Source organism: Cucurbita pepo, chromosome LG07 (assembly GCF_002806865.2).
Source record: "Cucurbita pepo subsp. pepo cultivar mu-cu-16 chromosome LG07, ASM280686v2, whole genome shotgun sequence".
In the NCBI taxonomy this organism is placed as follows: domain Eukaryota; kingdom Viridiplantae; phylum Streptophyta; class Magnoliopsida; order Cucurbitales; family Cucurbitaceae; genus Cucurbita; species Cucurbita pepo.
This window is the reverse complement of record NC_036644.1, coordinates 9,102,264-9,122,871: the sequence shown is the minus strand read 5'-3', so window position 1 is coordinate 9,122,871 and position 20,608 is coordinate 9,102,264. Positions and strand designations below refer to the sequence as shown.

Sequence of the window (20,608 nt, the reverse complement as noted above, 5' to 3'; positions counted from 1 at the left end):
CTCCACCACCAGCGCCGGTGTATTGTATCCGACCACCACCACCCCCGCCTCCACCAAACTCTCCCCCACCTCCACCAAATTCCCCACCTCCTCCTCCATTATTCTCTCCACCCCCACCTGTTTACTATTACAATTCACCGCCACCGCCCAACTCTCCACCACCACCACCAATGTACTCTCCACCACCACCACCAATGTACTCTCCTCCGCCACGGCCCCACTCACCACCTCCTCCACCGCATTCACCACCACCTCCAATCTATCCTTACCTATCTCCCCCACCTCCACCTGTCTATTCCCCTCCTCCACCTGTCTATTCCCCACCTCCACCCAATTCACCCCCACCACCACCGCCATGTATAGAGCTACCCCCACCACCACCGCCGCCATGTATAGAGTATCATGAACCCCCACCTCCACCATCACCATCACCACCGCCACCCATCCAATACCTTCCCCCACCATCTCCTTCCCCCCCACCACCACCGCCACCCACCCCAGTTTTCCATTCACCTCCCCCACCAATTTATTACTCTCCACCACCACCGTCACCGCCGCCGCCCTCATCCCCACCACCATCACCCGTATACGAAGGCCCATTGCCACCAATCTATGGAGTTTCGTACGCCTCTCCTCCACCTCCACCCTACTATTGATTCTTTTAAGAAATTTTCCTCCTCTAACCTTACCTCAAACTCAACCACAGAAGAAGGAGAAATTTACAACACCATGCCCTCGTTTATCTTCTTCATTGTACTGAAATTTCCCAAATCTTTTCATTATTCTTCCCCTTTCAGCAATGCTCATCGCTCTCTGGGGAAGAATAATCAAACTTTTAAGGATTATATTTATTTCTGCAAGGGTCACGTCTTGTTCTTCTCTCTTACATAAAACNAAAAAAAAAAAAAAAAAAAAAAAAAAAAAAAAAACATCCATACACAGGGAGTGTAAGGGTAAGAGGGAAAGTCTCTTCTTATTTGTTTGAATTGTTATGGATATTTGAATTCGTGAAATAAATGGCAGAGAAGAGTAGAAGTGCAGAGAATGTTTATGTTTCAAAAAAAAAAATTGTATGTATAGCGATGAATTGAAGAACTCTTATTCAGAGACAATGTGAAACTGCTGCTGCTTTCTGGCTTGTGGGTTTCCTTTCCTTCTCTTCATTATTCTTTTGTTTCCCAATTTCATACTAGAATCATCAACAATTTACTTGTATAACAATGTCTGAGTTCATATTATATCATGTCCAGTGCTGTTCTTGTCTGTTTTTTTCCCCTTTATCGATCACCGGAAACCCGAAATCTTGCCCAGAAACAGTTTTAACTCCCTATCGTATCGGTTTGATTCAAAAGATGCCCCCGGAGATTGATATAGACAAAATAGAAGAAACTCGAACACGAACACGAACCTGTTGATCTGTTGACATCAAATTTGCAGGTCGATTCAAACAAATTCACATCATCATCATCAACCCTTTGTTTTTTCGAGTTTGATCGAGTAACAACTCAACTAACTCATCCCGTCGATGTCGAATCAATGTTCGAACTAATAAATTTTCCATGGTGAAAGGGTTGAATCCATTGTTGAAGATAATGGTGTTTTTGCTAAATTGGGTTTCCATGTGCACTCCATTTTCTAAGCTAGAAAAGTATGAATCAGGGTGCTGTTTCCCACTCCATTTGCTTGTCATTTTCCATAGTTTTGAAACGTTTTTGGACCTACCCACGAGTCGTCGGCAGCCTAACTTTTTTCACACCTAAGCTACAAACATTTCAAACTTTTTTCACTCTGAATTCATCATTTTTACTCCCCTTGATTGGTGCAATTTTTGGCTGCTTTTTCAATTACCCTTTTTTGAAAACCAGAGAAGAGAGTGACGTATACGTCAAATCTGTAAACTCCATTCACTGCTGCCGACATCGGCGTCTGATTTCCCACGCCGGAACTCGAGGAAATTCATTCGGTAATTTCGTCGAACACCTTCCGAGCACAAACCAAAACTCACTCGGGAATTTCGTCGAACACTTTCCGAGCTCAAAGAATCTTTAAAAATCTAATCATTGCGCCAGCTCCGGTGACCGATTTCAGTCTGTAACTATCGGAATCTTGTTTTCCGGCGCAGCAAAATGAACCGAGTTCTGTCGGCAATTTCGTCGAACACCTTCCAGGCACAGCAAAAAAAAAATCTAGTTCACTGCAGATTGGTTGAGATTCTGAAACAGGCTCTATAAAAAGAAGCGATAATCGTTTTCCATGGCCCTACGGTTTCTGTACAAGTTAAATTGAATTGATGAGAGGGCCGACAGATCTGAGAAATTAATTGCCCCAAGTACCTCCGTTGTTTATCCAGTATTGGGTCTCATCGTTTTCAAGTGGCAGACACAGAAATTCAATTTCTGCATCGTTCGGTATGCCACAGGGCAAAACCCACCGTATATCATAGATTTTTCAGAGGAACCGTTTTTTCTCAACCTCCATTTTCGGACCTTGTTTGTTTGATTAGGGTATAATACCTGGACCCAGGTTAGGGGCTTTGCTTAGAGTATAATACCGTCTACTTTGGACCCAAGCTCGACTTAGCTTAGGGTATAATATCGTCCACTTTGAACCTAAGCTCTCATGGCTTTGCTTAGGGTATAATACCTGGACCCAAGCTCGGGGCTTTGCTTAGAGTATAATACCGCTACTTTGGACCCAAGCTCGACTTTGCTTAGGGTATAATATCGTCCACTTTGAACCTAGGCTCTCATGGCTTTGCTTAGGGTATAATACCGTCCACTTTGAACCTAGGCTCTCATGGCTTTGCTTAGGGTATAATACCGTCTACTTTAAACCTAAGCTCTCATGGTTTTAATTTGTCTTCCCAAAAAGCCTCATTCCAATGGAGATGAAGATGTATTCTTCTACTTGTAAACTCATGATCATTCCCTAAATTACCTAAATTAGCCAAGGTGGGATTCACTCCCAACAATTCTCAACAACAACACATTATTAATATCAGTTACAAATGTTAAATATTTATAACTATTTTAAAAATATGATAGGATTAGATTGTAACTCAGTTTTTTTTATTCCGGACCAAAAAAATGTTAACTCTAAGAAGACATAATTGAATTTTCAGTTTTTCGAACATTCAAACCAACCCAAATCGAAAAATATTTAACTCAACCCAACTTTATGATCATTATTGAGTAACGTTGAATTATCAGATCATATGAACACCTCTACGTTACTTTATAAAAGGGCAACAAAGTGATTTTTTTTTTTTCACTTTTTAAACAATATCATATTAAAGTAGTATTTGTAGCAAAATTACATATTGGTTACTCATGGGTCAAATAGCGTAATAGTCATTAATTATTGCTATTATTAATGCTTCTCAACCACTCCATAGTTATCATTCATTATTATTTGCTATAAAATTTCTATTATTCCAAAATATATTTAGTAATTCAGAAAACATGGGTGTCTGTGACTCATCATTACTTACTTGATAGGTCACAATATTTTAATTAATTAAATTATGTTAACGTTGACTACTTTAACTAAAATTCTCATTAATAATTAATAATGGAAAAATCTATTATTCTAAAAAAAAAATGGTTAGAAAATTAAAATTAAAAGTTTATAAAATTATTTAAAATTTATTAAATACAAAATTACTCATTTATCGAGTTTTATCCATAAAATTTATAATATATTTTGGTTTATCTCGTGTTCGTGTTCGATTAAACTTAAAAAAAAAAACACAAAAAGAAAAAAAAGTTATGATTTAAATATAAATGGGACCTCCATGAATGAGTGCTTCACATGGGCTGTTAGCTCTTCACCTGCTTTTGGTGGTTGGTTGACTTCATTTTCATTTTCTATTTAATTTAAATTGTCCCAAAAAAAAAAAAAGGTTTATTTCGTATTTTAATTATATAATTAAGTTTATGGTTGTCGGTTGATATCTACCTTATTATATAAAATTATACGCATTTATTTTTCTTAAAATTATTATTTAAATATTCATAGGCCTAAAGCTGTTAGGTATATAAATATTGTCACATAAAATCAAGGAAGAAAGGAACCGTCCAATTAATGTATTGGATTGCATGCGATCTAAATAATTGAGCAGTTGTGACAAATACTAATATTTTGATGTACTTTATAATATCCAGGTTGTAGCTGTTCCTTTTCAGCATAATGTGAATGTTTTAAAGATATCAGACAACATGGGTTTAGTGAAAATATTGTTTCACCCAATCATATATTTCTTTCTTTAATGAAATTCGAGAGGATATATATTTGAGTATTAGTGAGCCCGTTCTTGTCTCGAGGCACTTACCTATTCGCGCACGGTTGTACCGATATTTTTCGAGGGCTCTTCACAATTGTATGATATTGTCCATTTTGAGCATAAGCTCTCGTGACTTTGTTTTGGGCTTTCTCAAAAGGCCTCATGGAGATAGGATTCTCTACTTATAAACCCGTGATTTTTCACTAAATTAACCAATGTGGGACTCACTCCCAATAATCCTCAACGGAGATAGTATTACTCGCTTATAAACCCATGATCTTCTATTAAATTAAGCAATGTGGGACTCACTCCCAATAATCCTTCACTCGAACAAAGTACACTATAAGCTTCCTCTTAATCGAGGCTCGACTCCCTTCTTTGGAGCCCTTGAACAAAGTATTACAGCCTTTGTTCGACACTTTAGTCAATTTTGACTACACCTTCAAGGCTCACAATTCTTTGTTCGATATTTGAGGATTCTATCGACATGGCTAAGTTTAGGGCATGACGCTGATACCATGTTAGGAATCACGACTCTCCACAATAGTATGATATTGTCCACTTTGAGCATAAGCTCTCATGGCTTTGGGCTTTCCAAATGGAGATAGTATTCCTTACTTATAAACCAATGATCTTCCACTATGTAGGACTCACTCCTAATAATCATCAACAGAAGAGAGCGATAAGAGATCTCTCATCGTCAGCTAAATGAGAATAGAGATTATATTTCTCGTGTTCGATAGCCACAAATATAAATTGAGAATTTGACAGAGATGAAGATTGAAACTAGTTATGAGGATAGAATGAGGAAGGCTTCCCGGTCTACGTCTTGTGGACATCCTTAGTTTAAACATTTAATATTTTAATTAAAAATATAAATTTTGTATTAATTGAACTATATGCTAACAACTTTAAGATAATAAACAATTCGAGAATTTATTTTTTTACTTTACAATAATCAAATATTATGAAATTATAATATATTTAATTATATATTCGATATGGGTGACTGTTATGACTTTATTTTTTAATTTTATTTTTATTTTTAAAAAAATAAAAAAAGGTTATCTTTACGAGAAGAATGAGCTTCTATTAAACTAACATTATTTATAAAATAATTAAAAAATGTAGTCAATTTTTCGATGAAAACGAAGCTTATTTATTTAAAATAATTTCAAACATAAATGGGCCTACTCGATCAGATTTGTTTGGGCCGTTGATGCATAATGGGCTTGAGCTCATTAAACAATTGGGCTTTGACCGAAAAGTCAATGGCCCAATTTGGAGCTCCAAAAAATGTACTTGTAAACGAGCTTTTTACATAATTGCCCCCATTTTAAATGACTAATTTTTTTAGTTTAACAAAATATATAAGTGTAACGGCCCATATCCACCGCTAACAAATATTGTCCTCTTTGGACTTTTTCTTTCGGGCTTCCCCTCAAGACTTTAAAACGCGTCTACTATGGTTTCCACACCCTTATAAATGGTCGTTTGTTCTCCTGCCCAGCCAATGTGGAACATCATAATAAGTGTGAGACTTTTAATTACCTCATTAGTGCTTAAACTTCGTGATTATACTCAAATGATATACGACCCGTCGTTTAATTCTTTTAAAATTTTAGATTGTAGAATTTGTTGGATTGTTAAACTCGGTCGTTAGAAACCGCAAATAAGAAAAACAGACGGTCTTTATTCAATTAGTTCAAAGTCATTGGATTCTCTATCGTTTAAGAATCTTCTTTGTTTTTCATTCTATTAGAAAAAAGTGATCGAGACCAATTAAATTAGTGTACGGTTTGGAGACAAGACGAGAAAGATAATCAAATCTTGAGTGACTCAAGGGTAGAAGAATGAAGAGGAAACAAAGAACCTTGGGATTGAAATCGCAAATCGCCAGCTCTAATGTCGGGCACTTGGGACGACAATCAGATCGGAACAGTCCGACAATTGCGTAAGAAAAAGGGAAAAAAGATCCGACAATTCAATATTTTTCATAATATTGTTGTGTTCATAATTGATGTGTTTGTTCCAAAGTTGAGTTGTCTCCCACTTAATTTTCGGCTTCACTTCTTTAATTTCTATCCTCTTTTATCTATTTATTGAACTCGAAAATTTGCAATATACCGCTCTTCTCGTTGGCACTCGTTCCTTTCTCCAATTGACGTGGGACTTCCACTAAATCCACCCATTTTCGGGGCTCAGCGTCCTTACTGGCACACTACCTAGTGTCTATCTCTTTTAAGGAACAGCCTCCTCGCTAGCACATTGCCGGTGTCTGGCTCTGATACCACTTGTAACAGCCGAGGTTCACTGTTAGCAGATATTGTCCTCTTTTGGCTTTCCCTAAAAGTTTTTAAAACGCGTATGCTGGGGAAAAGTTTCCACACCCTTATAAAAAGTGTTTCGTTCTCCTCCCCGACCAATATAGAATATCACAACGTGTCCAAATGGGTCGTTTCTAACAAACATTGTAAGAGTCATAGCCCTAACTTGGCTGGGTCAATAAAATCTTTTGGTGCCAAATAAAGAATTTGTAAGTCCTGACGACGTAAATATAGTTAGTCATGGTAAATTCGTGCTTGAGTTTTTGAACAAGCGGTCTGCTCCAATAAGAAGTTGACTTGATCTCGCTAAAAGGTAATATATACTCACGTGACACCGAAGACTCTAGAAGATATTTTGTTTGAGGGAATACTCAGTTGGAAATACAACAATTTTTAAAAATAACTATAATCATAATTATTGTTTATAGTTAACAAAAAATCATTTTAGGGTAATTTAAGTTGCATTTAATAATTATTTATTTTTTATTTTTAAAAAATCAAGTTAATAACTACTATTTTCAACCCTTACCTATTTCTTAAAAAAAAATAATAATAATAAAATAAAGAAAAACTTATTATTATTTTTGAAATTTAGCCCAAACTTCCACAATTTAAAAAAAAAAAAAATTAAAAAAAATTAAAATTAAAAATTAGGCCAAACTCACTTAGGGTGCATTCCTACTCATATTTTAATTAACTTGAAATTACACCGTACAAATCACACAACTATCGTTGGCAAATTGGTGGGCAGCTCGTGATAGTTACGTCAGCTGACCTACTTACATTATATAGGTCGTGCTAGTACATCAAGCATCTCCATAGCATTATAATGGGTGGTTGCATGACTTTGCCCACAACGACCTCTTGTCATTATAATTACGACAATTGTCTCAATCAATTGAGTTACGTTTATGTCAGTTTTAATTTTATTTGAACGATAATGCGATGTAGTATTAACATAAACAGTGTAATCTCGTCTAACGTACTGCTTATCTGACCTAATTTAACCGAGAGAAATGTCTTTTAAACATCCTGAAATTGTTATGACTAAAAATTAATCAAGTGACTAAGCAAGACCCAACGACGATATGATGTATTAACATAAACAGTGTGATATCGTCTATTGTACTGCTTGTATGACCTAATTTGATTGAGAGAAATATCTTTTAAACATTCTGAAATTGTTATGACTAAAAATTAATCAAGTGACTAAGTCTGTAACGTGCGAAAGCCTAAGACCCAATAATAATAGGTTAGAAAGGAATCAATCTGGGTATGATGAACGATCCCAAGATAGGTGTGGTCGAGCCTTTGCAAATCCTAAAGATTCGGTCCAAAGGCTAACATAGTCGGTCCTATAAAAGAGCTATCACGACAAATCAAAGGTCAAAACAATTTTTTTTTAAAGAATAAGATATTTTATTTAAAGAATTATTGTTAAATTGGATTAGTAATTCAAGTATTCAGGCACAATGGTTGGTTAGGTTTAAAGGGAAAATAAGAAAAGCTCCTTGATTGACGATCATGGGATCCCATTGCGCTTTCAACTAACCACGTAAGCTGTTCAAAAAGGAAAAACAAAAGTGGAGGATAAAACAAACTATACATTCCAAATATATTAAAATAACGGCCTGAATGCTAAGCACTTGCNTTTTTTTTTTTTTTTTTTTTTTTTTTTTTTTTTTTTTTTTTTTTTTTTTTTGCCAAAATTTAAATAACGAATTAATAATAATAATAATAATAATAATAATAATGATAATGAAAAGATTAAAGGAAATGGTGATGACCAAATAAAAGAAATTAGTTAAGAAAAAAAGATTCGTTAATTTTATTTTCTTGTCTTTTTCTCTTTTACTTTGACCACCGAATTACTCTTCAAACAAAAAGCCACCAGAATTTAGTTTACTTACTTCATAAACTTCTTATCCAAATCCCCTTTTAAATCTTCAAATTTGATTTTGTCTGTGATTGATGTATGGTTAGTAGATATTGTTCAATTTAGTCTGTTATATATCGTCGTCAGCTTTACAATTTTAAAATGCGTAACAGTCCAAGCATACTGCTAGCAGATATTGTTCGATTTGACCCGTTACGTAAAGCCATCAGTCTCACGATTTTAAAACACATCTATTAGGGAGAGCTTTCCATACCCTTAAAAGAAGTGTTTTGTTTTACTCTCAAACTGATGTGGGATCTTGCAATTTCACCTCCTTAGCGAGGACGTTGATGTGGGATCTTGCAATTTCACCTCCTTAGGGGTCTAACGTCCTCGCTAACATTCCGTCCGATGTCTGGCTCTAACACCAGTTGTAACTGCCCAAGCCCACCGCTAGCAGATATTGTCCGTTTTGATATGTTATGTATCACCGTTAACCTCACAGTTTTAAAACGCGTCTACTAGGGAGAGACTTTCACACCCTTGTTTTAATCTCCTACGGATGTGAGATTTCATAATTGTAAATAAAATCTTAAAAATAAATTTACAACCATGACCTAATCACGTTTTTGTTTTGTGACACCTGAGTAAATAAAGAGTGATCCAGATGACATGAAAATATGGTTAGAATGAACGGTAAATACTTATACTAACAAGGTACACCTTCATTTTCGATGACTAAATAATACGAAATTCACAATTAAGCGATTCTAGCTTGAAATAATTCTATTAAGTGTCTTTTCGGTGACTCAATTATAGGAATTTCATAGTTAATCGTGCTTAACTTAATAATTCTATGTTTGGTGACTTCTAAGTAATTTAAAAAAAAAAAAATGTATTGATTTGTGGGGATATTCACTACTATTAGAATCACTCTTCTGCAAGTAGCGGGGTCATATTGCAGCTAATATAAGAGAATACTAAGACTTTCCGCTCCTGAATTCAAATTTAAAATATTCGACATGAAACAGAGATAAATGAAGATAAAATAGAAAACGGTATGAATAAATTAATTAAATACGAACAAATAATTGAAAAAGAAATGTGAATAATAAATGGAAATTTGACATTATTTAACATTTTAATGAAAAAGAGTTGTACAAGCAAGGGATGATTGAATCCAAGAAGCTTTGCTTTGGTGTGACCAAAAGCATGAGGAAAAACAAACCCTAAAGAATAAAGAGTATTGTATTGGGGAATACTTTTTCTTTTAGTTGTTTAAACCAATCTTAATTCATATAAGGGAAAAGCATTTAGTTTAAATGTTCTGTCAACCAATTTGAATGGTTACTTTTAAACTATTTTTTTTTAATTAATAAAAATATTTTTAATTTTAAATTTTATCTAAAAAAAATCCTCAAAATTTTTAAAATTTTTAATAATACTCTTAAATTTAAAAAAAAAAAATGTCAAAAATATTTTGAGTGTAAAAAATTTTAGAAATTACTATGAGATCCCACCTATATTGGAGAAATGAACGAGTGTCTGACACTCTAGACTCTGAAGGGGATGGATTGTGAGATTCCACATCAGTTGGAGAGGAGAACGAAACACCTTTTGTAAGGGTGTGGAAACCTCTCTTAGGTTACGTGTTTTAAAAACCTTGAGGGAGAGCCAGTAAGGGAAAGCCTAAAGAGAACAATATCTGGTAAAGGGTGTGGAAACCTCTCAGACGCGTTTTAAAAGCCTTAAGGGGAAGCTCGAAAGGAAAAGCCTAAAGAGGACAATATTTGCTAAAGGGTGTGGAAACCTCTCCTAACAAACGCGTTTTAAAATCCTCAAAAGGAATAGCCTAAAGAAGACAATATCGGCTAGCGGTGGGCTTGGGCCGTTACAAATGGTATAAGAGCAAATGTTACTAACGACCCTAAATTTCTACTTACTCAGAGTTGTACCAACTTATTTCATCAATTTCTTGAGCATGAAATTTAGACGCGGGTTGAGGGGAAGCTCAAAAGAAAAAACACAGAAGACAATATCGGCTAGCTCGGCCATTTTGTTTAAAAATAAATAAATAAATTTAAAGTGTTTAAAAAACAATGTTTTAAATTTTCAAAAATGAATTTAAACAAGAGAATGCAAAAATGAATTTGAATCCACTTTGAAATTCAATGAATAAGAATACTTTAAAAGGCAGGCATAGAAGATGTCATTTCCATTAATTTCTTAGTGGGTTTTTTTTCTTTTTTCTTTTTTTTTTAATTTACTTTTGACTTTTCTTTTTATTTATTTTTGGGTAATACCTAAATTTCAAAATTTTTTTAGTGCATAGTATTCTTATGATATTAATTTTAATGGACTATGAAAGCGGACCTAACACAACTCTTTAATGCTATTCAAAATAAAATATGGGTTTTGTAAAAACTAAAAAATATTTGTCAATTTATGAAATATTATTTTTTTTAAAAAATCTCTCCTAATTAAATTAAAAATTTTAAATTTATGCATGTTCGGTGCTTCAAATTTAGAAAGTATTTGATTTTTGTGTTTAACAAGTCATTGATTTTGTAACGGTCTAAGTTTACCGCTAGCAGATATTGTCTACTTTGGTCTGTTATGTATCGTTATTAGTCTCACGGTTTTAAAAAACGTCTACTAGGAAGATGTTTCTATACTCAAGAAATGTTTGGTTCCCAATCTCAACCCGATGTAGAACCTCACAATCCATCCCCCTTGGAGGTTAGCGTCCTCGCTAGCACACCGCCCAGTGTCTAACTCTGATACTATTTGTAACCATCCAACCTCACTATTAGTAGATATTGTCCTCTCTTAGTTTATGACATATTGTCTTGAGCCTCACAGTTTTAAAACCGGTATGTTAGGAAGAGATTTACATACCCTTACAAGGTCTATTCAATTTTTTTTTTTTAATTTATGAACAAAATTAAAATTTTATGGTTGAAGTTATTATATTTCAATTAAGATAATTATAATATTTTTTTTTAATTTCAAGAACGTATTAAATAATTTTTAAAGTTGATAAATTAAATAAATACAAATTAATTTAGCTTTTTAAAGAATTATATAATTAGTTAAGATTTTAATTTATTTTCCAAATTTGTTACAATTGGCCTTTTATAAGCAAAATTTATGATCAACCTAACTTGTTACCTCGTGATTTTTTTTGGCTTTATCTCATATAATGTGGAGCTTATGCTAAATTTCTGGGGGTTTTTTTTTTCTTCTTAAAAAAGCCTTCAAATTATGATATAACCTAAAACATTAAAAATAAATAAATAAATAAGCAATTTCTCCCTCTCTCTCTCTTCATTAATTTTCCTTTATTCTAAGCTATTATTATTTATAAAAACCTATTTTATTTTTCATTATTTACATTTATTAATTTTTTTTAGTTACGACTCTCTACAATGATATGATATTGTCCATTTTGAGCATAAGCTCTCGTGACTTTGCTTTGAGCTTCCCTAAAAGGTCTCGCACCAATGAAGTTAGTATTCTTTGTTTATAAACCCACCACGATCATTCCCTAAATTAGCCGATGTGGGACTTTCATCATCCAACACCTCCTCTCGAACAAAACACGTCTCCCCTTAATCGAGGCTCAACTCCTTTAGAATCTTAGTCATTTGTTACTGCTTTCGAGGAGGCTTGACTCCTTTTCTTTTGGAATTCTTTGTTCGATGTTTGAGGATTTACCAATCTATTGGCACGACTAAGTTTAGGGCATGACTCTGATACCATATTAGACGAACACAACTCTCCACAATGGTATGATATTGTCTACTTTAAGCATAAGCTCTCATGGCTTTGCTTTGAGACCTTTTGTACACTAAACTTTGAGCTAAACATTTATTTATTCATTCATTATGAGATTTCACATCGATGGTAGGGGAAACAAAACATTTCATATATGTGTAGAAACTTCTTCCTAATAGACGTATTTTAAAATTGTGAGGCTGACAGCTGTTGACTTGGACTGTTACAAATGATATCAGAGTCAGACACCGAACGGTGTGACAGCGAGGACGCTGGCCCCAAGTGGTGGATTGTGAGATCCACATCGGTTGGAGAGGGGAACAAAACATTCTTACATGGGCGTGGAAACCTCTCTTTAGTAAACGCGTTTTAAAACTATGAGACTGACGACGATATATAACAAGCTAAAACAGATAATATCTGTTAGAGGTGAGTTTTAGCTATTACATGTTTTTATCAAAATTCAACAATTTTCCATCATTCATAGTATGTTATAGTTATATCACAAATATGTCACGATTAAATTTTATGTGAATTTATCGATTCTAGTTTTAATGTTTTTGACGGGACCTCAAAATTTTTGTATATTTATAATACTTTAAGATAATTAGCGAATTAAGCGTTTTTCACTTGTTCAATATGGCTTTTCGCCGAAGAGATTTTAAATTTTAATTTTAAAAAATTACGTTTCTTTTCTAATCCTTTCTTTAATTTAAGAACAAATTTTTAAAATTCTTTAGGTTTAAATTTATTATTATTTTTTTTAATAGNGAGGGATGGGCGTGTCAGCAATGATACGAAGTAATATCCTGAATAAAAAAAAAAAAAAAAAAAACAAATAATGAGTCAGAGACGAGTATAAAAGGAGAAGAGAGAGGCAGAAGCGAAAATAAGAAGCTTACGGCGGGAAAAAGAAACAGAGCACACAACGCAAAGCAAGCCTTCGTAAAAGCAATCTCTCTTTCTCTCTTCCATTCTGTATAAATTCAACTCCCAAACACCTTAAGCGAATTCCAGATTCTCTCTCTCTCTCTCTCTCTCTCTCTCTGCTTGCAATCTTCGTTCTGGAAGGATTTTGATGCACAATTTTACAGGAGGAAGGAGGCGGAAGTTCAACCTTCTGCACTAACGTTTCCAATCACTCCAATCTTCTGATCTCGAGTTCGGTAACTGGATCTGTTGCAGGTTCGTGTTCTTCATCTTCTTCCTCCAGCATTTGCTTTCTCTTCTTCATTGAATTAGTTAACTGTTTTAAGTTTTGCTTTCTGAAGATGTAACTGCTGATATTTGTAAGATTTATAACGTTTTTCTCTGAAATGTGTTCTCTGATGGTAATGTGTTGTGGTCTGGTAAAGATTTTCTCTGCCTCGAATAGATCGTTTTAGTATTTGCGATTCAAACTTCGATTTCAGCATAGTGTATTTGAAAATGAAAAGGATATTGATCTGTACTGTGCTGCATTTCTTCGCCTAGTTGGTTTGCTTTGTAAGAAATTTAGTTATTCTTTTCTTTTCTCTCCGTCGCCGGCCACCGAATAGGCTCTTCGCTAGATATTTCTTTCTATTTAGTCACTCTTCCTGTTCAGTCTGAAGAAAGAAAAGGTTCTACGACGATCGGATCTATATTAATCGCAATCCGATTTACGAACAGAGTCACAGTTTGTAGAAGTTCTTATGGTGGAAAAAAGTTTATTATCGCATATCTGGAAGTTAATATGACGGAAGTGAAGATTTTAAGTAAAAGGAAGGCCATCCGCTGAGAACTGATAAACGAAGAATCATTTTGCTTCAAATTTGGTCTTCTGCAGTGCCTTCTTTTCCCTGCCTGTGCAGTACTGTTTAGCGAAACTTGGCCTAGGATCCTAGAACCGAGCCCACATAGATGCAATTACCAAGCTGAGTTAAAGTATCAATGGTTATTTTATTCTAATCCTAATTTAAACTCAATGAAGGAGTATAATCGTCATAAAAAGAGTTTGGTAGAAGTTATTCCCCTGCAACGGACTTAAAACTCCAAGAAATAGGCCTTTTGTGCCCATTGCTCAAACTTGATGATGACTGATGCTCGCACGTATCCCGACGAACCAGCTTTTCTGGAATATAGAGTTGAAATTTCGGGTTATCGGCTGATCGCCGAAAGGCGCATGTGATGCCGTACCTGGCGGAAGGGATCCGGATATTTATTTATTAATTTCCTTTTAGGTAGGGTTACAGCAGCGGCACCGGATCCCTGTTGAAGCGTGAAATTAACTCAAACCGCGTCAAACGTGCACTTGATGGTGTTGATTTGATCCATCACAAACTGCTTCATAGATTTAAAAAACATGAATACGCAACAGATCTCGAGAGCAAAAGCAAAAGACATAACGACTCAATAAATTAATTTCCTAACTCCTATGGTAGATTTCAAACTGTAATTTTCAGTTTTTAACCCACACCTAATTTCAGATTTTACGATTAGTAATTGAGATTTCTTACCGCATGGCTTCCAACTCTTTGTAATTGCTTCAGGGAAGTGAAGCAAGCAGGACAGAAAACCCAGTTTGATTATACTATACAACCAGAAATGGACGAAATGTAGTCTGGCTTTAGTAGACATGGAGACAAGCGGCGGAGGAAGCTCCGTTCAGGGGAGTTGCATATTCAAGGCTGATACATGGTGTAGCCAATTTCGTAATTGGTCCAATCCTTGGATGGCAAGATACATTTACGCTTTGATGTTTCTAATTGCTAATTTGTTGGCATGGGCTGTCCGGGATTATGGCCGTGGCGCCTTGACAGAGATGGAAAGTAAGACTCCTTTCTTCCTAACCATTATAAAACTTTTGTAAATGTTCACATCTTTCTGGTTGATACTACAATTTCCCTTGTTTTCTATTAAACCCAACTGTATCTCCTTTGTATTGTTTAAATGTGGCTTCATGTCTACTTAATGAAACATGTTTCTTTCAGATTTAAAAGTATCTAGGGTGGGAAATGATTGTTTGTTTGATTCTCATCCGAAGTAGTCCTGATTTTACGCTATTATATTCAACGTGAAATTGATCATATCTACATTAGTTTTCGGTATAATATTTGCATTTATAGATGTATATTGGAAGCATAGGAAAACTATCTTAATAATCAACAATGCATTGCATTCCAAAATTTACACATTGTTGGAATCTAACACGTGTTGAGAATGACCATAGGATTAAAAGGATGTCACGGAGCGCGTGATTGTCTAGGTGCTGAAGGAGTTCTTCGTGTGAGCTTGGGTTGCTTTGTATCCTTAACTGAATTAGCAGTGTTTTGAGTTATAGTTTAATTTCAAGCTACGGTCAATATCTAGTCCTTAACTTCTATTTAGATATTTTATTTCACCATGTTTCTTTCTACAACTGGCACTTCGAAGATGCGAGGACGCCGAAGTAATTGGCATTCTGGATGGTGGTCTGCCAAGATTATCTTATGGATTGCTTTCACGATCATTCCCTTTGTGCTTCCTTCCACCGTTATTCGGCTGTATGGTTAGTCCCCCCACCTCTCTCTCTCTATCAAAACAAAAAAAAAAAACGCATGAAGTAACTAATTTTTTATGCCTATTTTTCCAGGGGCCATTGCACATTTCGGTGCCGGGTACTTTCTTTTACATCGATGTACATTACTTCAAAGTTTACCCAAACTTTCATATTTTGTTATCTGAAGTTGGTGTAATATGTTCAGAATTTAACCAAAAGATTTCGATTGCTTAAACGTAACGTTTAAATTATTTACCATTTTCAGGGTCTTTCTCCTGATTCAGCTCGTAAGCGTAATAAGCTTTATAACATGGTTGAATGATTGTTGTCAGTCCGACAAGCGTGCAGACAGATGGTAAGCTACCTTGCCTCATTCTTTGTATACCAAATTCTCTTAATTCTTCAGTTTTGATTAGCTCTGTCACATTTCAAAATTCGCAGTACTTTTTGCAGGTATGAATTATTTCTTACAAAAAAGGAACATATATGGATGTATTTATCTATTATACAATATATATTAAAGGAAATAAGAATCTTGAAAAGTTAGTTGAAGAAGCGTTCTGACAGTCAAAAAATGTGAAATGTATACAAGCATTAGATCTTTGCATTTTGACTAAAATATAAAGATAGTATAACATGTGAAAAAGCGACAGGCTTCTAAATTTGAGCTAATTTCCTTACAGTCAAATACACATCATGTTACTAGCGACCATGGCATATGTCATCTGTTTGGTTGGGATCATTTCGATGTACATTTGGTATGTGCCTCAACCGACTTGCTTCCTCAACATTTTTTTCATTACGTGGACACTTGTATTACTTCAACTCATGACCAGCGTTTCTCTCCATCCAAAAGTAAGCTCCAATCTCATTTCTTAAACTTCCCTTTAACTGAATGATTTGTTGTATGACTCTCCTAACTAAGACCACAACAGGTGAATGCTGGCATCTTGACTCCAGGTCTGATGGGTCTCTATATAGTATTTATCTGCTGGTGTGCCATTAGAAGGTACGATGATCTTTTTGATTATCATTTAGGCCTAGATGATTATATAGTCGACAACTAAGTATCTGATTTTTAGGACAAATATGTATTATTTTAATCGGTTGAACTAGGATTAAATGAACAAATTAACTAGAACTAGCTCAATCTTTTAAATCGGAGTTCTCTTGCAACTTTAAAACTTTATTTTTTTCTGCTACAAAAATTCATTCACCGGCCAATCTACTGTTATTTACTCACATTAGTCCTTGTTATGGTTATTAATTGTGTTATGTTTTTAGGAATTCCAGAAATGCTCGATTTCTAACTAACTTGGACAATATAAACTTGCAGTGAACGAGGAGGAGGGAAGTGTGTCAGAAATGAAGAGACTTCAACCAAAACCGACTGGCTAACCATCATTGTAAGATATTNTTTTTTTTTTTTTTTTTTTTTTCTTCAATCAACTTCAAGATCTACGTACTTCTGAAATGCATTATTAGGGAAACAATAATAGCCAACTATAATATAAGGGTATTTTTGTAAATTAGTTCCAAAATACTTTGGTCAAAAAGATTTCACTACTAAAACTTCGTTTAAAATTCCACTTTAATCCTTAACATTAAATATAAAATATAATTTTTTTTTTTCCAATTACTATTTTTATGAAATAATTTCATTCTAGTCCAACTATTACGCAAGTTAAAACAATCATAACGCGTGTGACAGAGCTTTATCGTTGCTGTACTCGCAATGGTTATTGCGACATTCTCCACCGGAATAGACTCAAAATGCTTCCAGGTGCGTTCTGCACTCCCAAAAAGCTTCATTTCATTATTATTATTATTATTATTATTATTATTCCCACCCAAAAAAGAAAAGAGTTAATTTATTAAAGCTGCAGCTCAGGAAGGATGACAAACCGGATGAAGAAGATGATGTTCCATATGGCTACGGCTTTTTCCACTTGGTTTTCGCCACCGGAGCAATGTACTTTGCAATGCTTTTGATTGGTTGGAATACGCATCATCATCCCATTCGAAAGTAAGTTTCTCCCACTCCCATCCTTTTTTGTCCACTACTTCACAGATTTGTTAAAAATATATACTTTATTTATACCTTTAAAATCTAGAATTTTTTTTAAAAAATAAAATTCTTGGCTCAAGAAATGGTTTTATTAAAATAAAAGTACATTTAAATCATTGCCTACTTTTTTCTTTTTTCTTTTTTCTTTTTTCTTTTTTCATGTACTAATATGGGGAATGATGTGTAGGTTGGTTAAAACATTGTATTCAAGATCAAAACTAGATGTAGGTTAGTTAAAGAACCATTTATTTATATGCATGCATATGAAAATTTAAAAAATAATTAGACCCTTCACAAGTATCTACCGGGAAATTGTCTCCTTTAGTTAAACTTAAAAGAGTAAATGCATATAAAATCTGATTTTCATAATTAAGAGATTATGTGTATATATAAATTAGAAGGTAAAACTTAATCTAAAAATTTCTCAACAGACAATTTTAGTTAATTTTTAAAATTTTAATAATAGTAGTGGAGTACCCAAAAATACATTTAGGTCAAATTATAAATTTATTTTTTGATTTTTAAGAGCCTTGTGAACTTTTAAAATTATAAATTTTTAAAATTTTATAGGTTTGTTATAATTTAATATATTGATTGCTTTTAAAAATTTATTAGGTATAAAATAAAAAATATAAAGATGTATCAACCATTTCTAAAAATTTAAGAATACACAAACTAAATTTATAATTTATAATTTAGTGTAGAGGGCATTATTAGGTATGTGTTGGAAAGTGTAAAAATTCTATAAAGAATATTAAAAGATTTAAAGAAACCAACGACAAAGTTGCACAAAATCATCCACTAAGTCACTCCTGCATCTTTTAATACCCCTTTTTTATGACCAAAGCAGAGTTTAAAATGGCAACCAAATCTTGCTACTATAATAGGTAGCACTTCAATTCTAGAATCTGACTTTAAGTTCCATCTCTTTACCTTTGTTTCCGTTGATCAAAACCAGCTTTAGATCCCACCAAGTGTTGCCTCCTTGACTCCTTAACTTTAAGACTCCATTAACCATTTCCTTTCAACAGATAAACGGCATCTCAAAGATTCCTACGGGCCCTTTCTTAGACTCGACACCTAATAAATATTAATCAATGCTATAATTCATGATTATATTGTTGTTTATGCTGATGATGAGTAAGGGACCAAAAGTTGATTCCATTTCGTTTGATGGTCGCTTTTGAATAATGCAGGTGGACTATTGACGTTGGATGGACAAGCACTTGGGTTAAGATTGTGAATGAATGGCTCGCTGTCTGTGTTTACTGTGAGTTTCTTTTCTGACAACGCCGTTTAGGTTTGAGTTTTGTTTCTTAAAAAAAAATGTTTTTGCAAAAAATTAAAAATAAATAAAAGAGGATGTTTTGAACATTTTTTCTTTGACAACTTTCGTTTTCTTATGAGAAAAAGTTGTAATTTCCACTTTCAAATTTTGAGCATTGTAAGTAGTTTTTAAAACTAAAAAATATGGCTCCATTTGGTTGTTAGTTTTTCAAAAGAAGGTTGTATAAACTTCATTTCTTTTGTTATTTACTCTAAACATATTTTCAAAATTCAAATCAACTAAAAAAAAATTATTGTCTTTAAAATTTGGTTAAAAATTCAAAAGTTTTCTCATGAAAAATATATTTAATGTAGAGAAATTATCAAAACCAAAAACAATTGTAAAAAATAAAAAATTGAATGGTTATCAAATAGACTCATTGTTTTTAAAAATTTTATTTTTGTCTTTAAAATTTGGCTAAAAAATCCAATGTTTCTATAAAAGATGAAAACTATAATAAATAAAATTGGAGAAAAAAATACCATATTTTTAAAAATAGAAAACTAAAAACTAGTGATCAAATGTGAGCCATAAGTTATCTTTAAAACAATATTCTATTGTCCAATTAAAAAAATGGAGTTTTTTATTTTCTTAAAATATATTTTTTAGAAGTTTTTGTTTTGGTTAAATGTTGTTAAAAAATTATCTTCGTAACTACTTTGGCAGTATGGATGGTGGTGGCTCCAGTGATATGGAAGAACAGGCAGAGTATAGTAGGAGCTGTATGAGAAGCACTGACCTTCGCCCCATATTCATTCGTTGCGTGGCTGCAAACACCCTCAATATTCCTTGCTTTGCTGCTGTGATTAAGCGACTGCAAAATTCAAAACATGTAATTTCCACACAAAGAAAAAAAAAAAAACCCTATTTTTATTTAGTTTTGATTGATGATTGGATTTGTTCCATTTCTCAATGCCACCCGAAAAGATAGGCATCTCCACAAATAGGAAAGAAAAAAATTTATTGTAGCCCCCTAACATATTGTCCCATTTGTAAATATACACCAGCTTGTTAAATTTATGGACCATATTATTATAAAATTAGAAATTTCAAATTAGAAAACTGCCAATAAAGCTTTTGTAAGATGTTTAAACGTAATTAATTGCAAATCACTATCAATTATATAAGAATATATAAGAAATAAGAATTACCCCTAGAAAATATTTTCTACCAATCACTACTAAAATTGAACATAACTCACTAGTATAGTTAAAATATAACAACTTTCAAATTTTTACCTAAACAACAAATAATTTCAAATGAGGTCAAAAAGCTCGATTTTCTCCTTAAGTATTTCACATTTAAAATCATTTTGCTTAGATAAATACATACAATAATTAAACAATGTGCCTAGAAAATGAAGTGTAGCCATNAAAAAAAAAAAAAAAAAAAAAAAAAAAAAAGAAACCTTTTCCTTTGATAAAATACACAAGAATGAAGCAAATCAACAAT

General features: G+C 33.5%; 2 protein-coding genes across 5 annotated transcripts in view; both read left to right on the top strand.

Annotated features, from left to right (window-relative positions):
• LOC111798546 (leucine-rich repeat extensin-like protein 4) overlaps window positions 1–860 on the top strand; it is a gene marked incomplete in the record, with an annotated part of 2,857 nt that extends 1,997 nt beyond the window's left edge. The window contains 1 exon segment of the mRNA XM_023681773.1: window positions 1–860. Within this exon segment, the coding sequence (XP_023537541.1) occupies window positions 1–656 (656 nt within the window).
• A 12,311-nt stretch (window positions 861–13,171) lies between these two features.
• LOC111798516 (probable serine incorporator) lies at window positions 13,172–20,235 on the top strand. Of its 4 annotated transcripts, none has more exons than XM_023681724.1 (14): window positions 13,182–13,240; window positions 13,357–13,447; window positions 14,773–15,051; window positions 15,453–15,526; window positions 15,611–15,770; window positions 15,855–15,879; window positions 16,027–16,116; window positions 16,445–16,616; window positions 16,697–16,770; window positions 17,098–17,167; window positions 17,473–17,544; window positions 17,648–17,787; window positions 19,026–19,099; window positions 19,823–20,235. In XM_023681724.1, exons 3-14 carry the CDS (start codon window positions 14,859–14,861, stop codon window positions 19,882–19,884), a joined length of 1,206 nt encoding a protein of 401 aa, XP_023537492.1. In that variant the 5' UTR covers window positions 13,182–13,240; window positions 13,357–13,447; window positions 14,773–14,858; the 3' UTR covers window positions 19,885–20,235. The 4 variants fall into 4 exon arrangements, with proteins under 4 accessions (XP_023537491.1, XP_023537494.1, XP_023537492.1 ...); XM_023681725.1 differs by having other exon boundaries at window positions 13,191–13,207; XM_023681723.1 differs by having other exon boundaries at window positions 13,172–13,447.
• The last annotated feature ends 373 nt before the right edge of the window (window positions 20,236–20,608 follow it).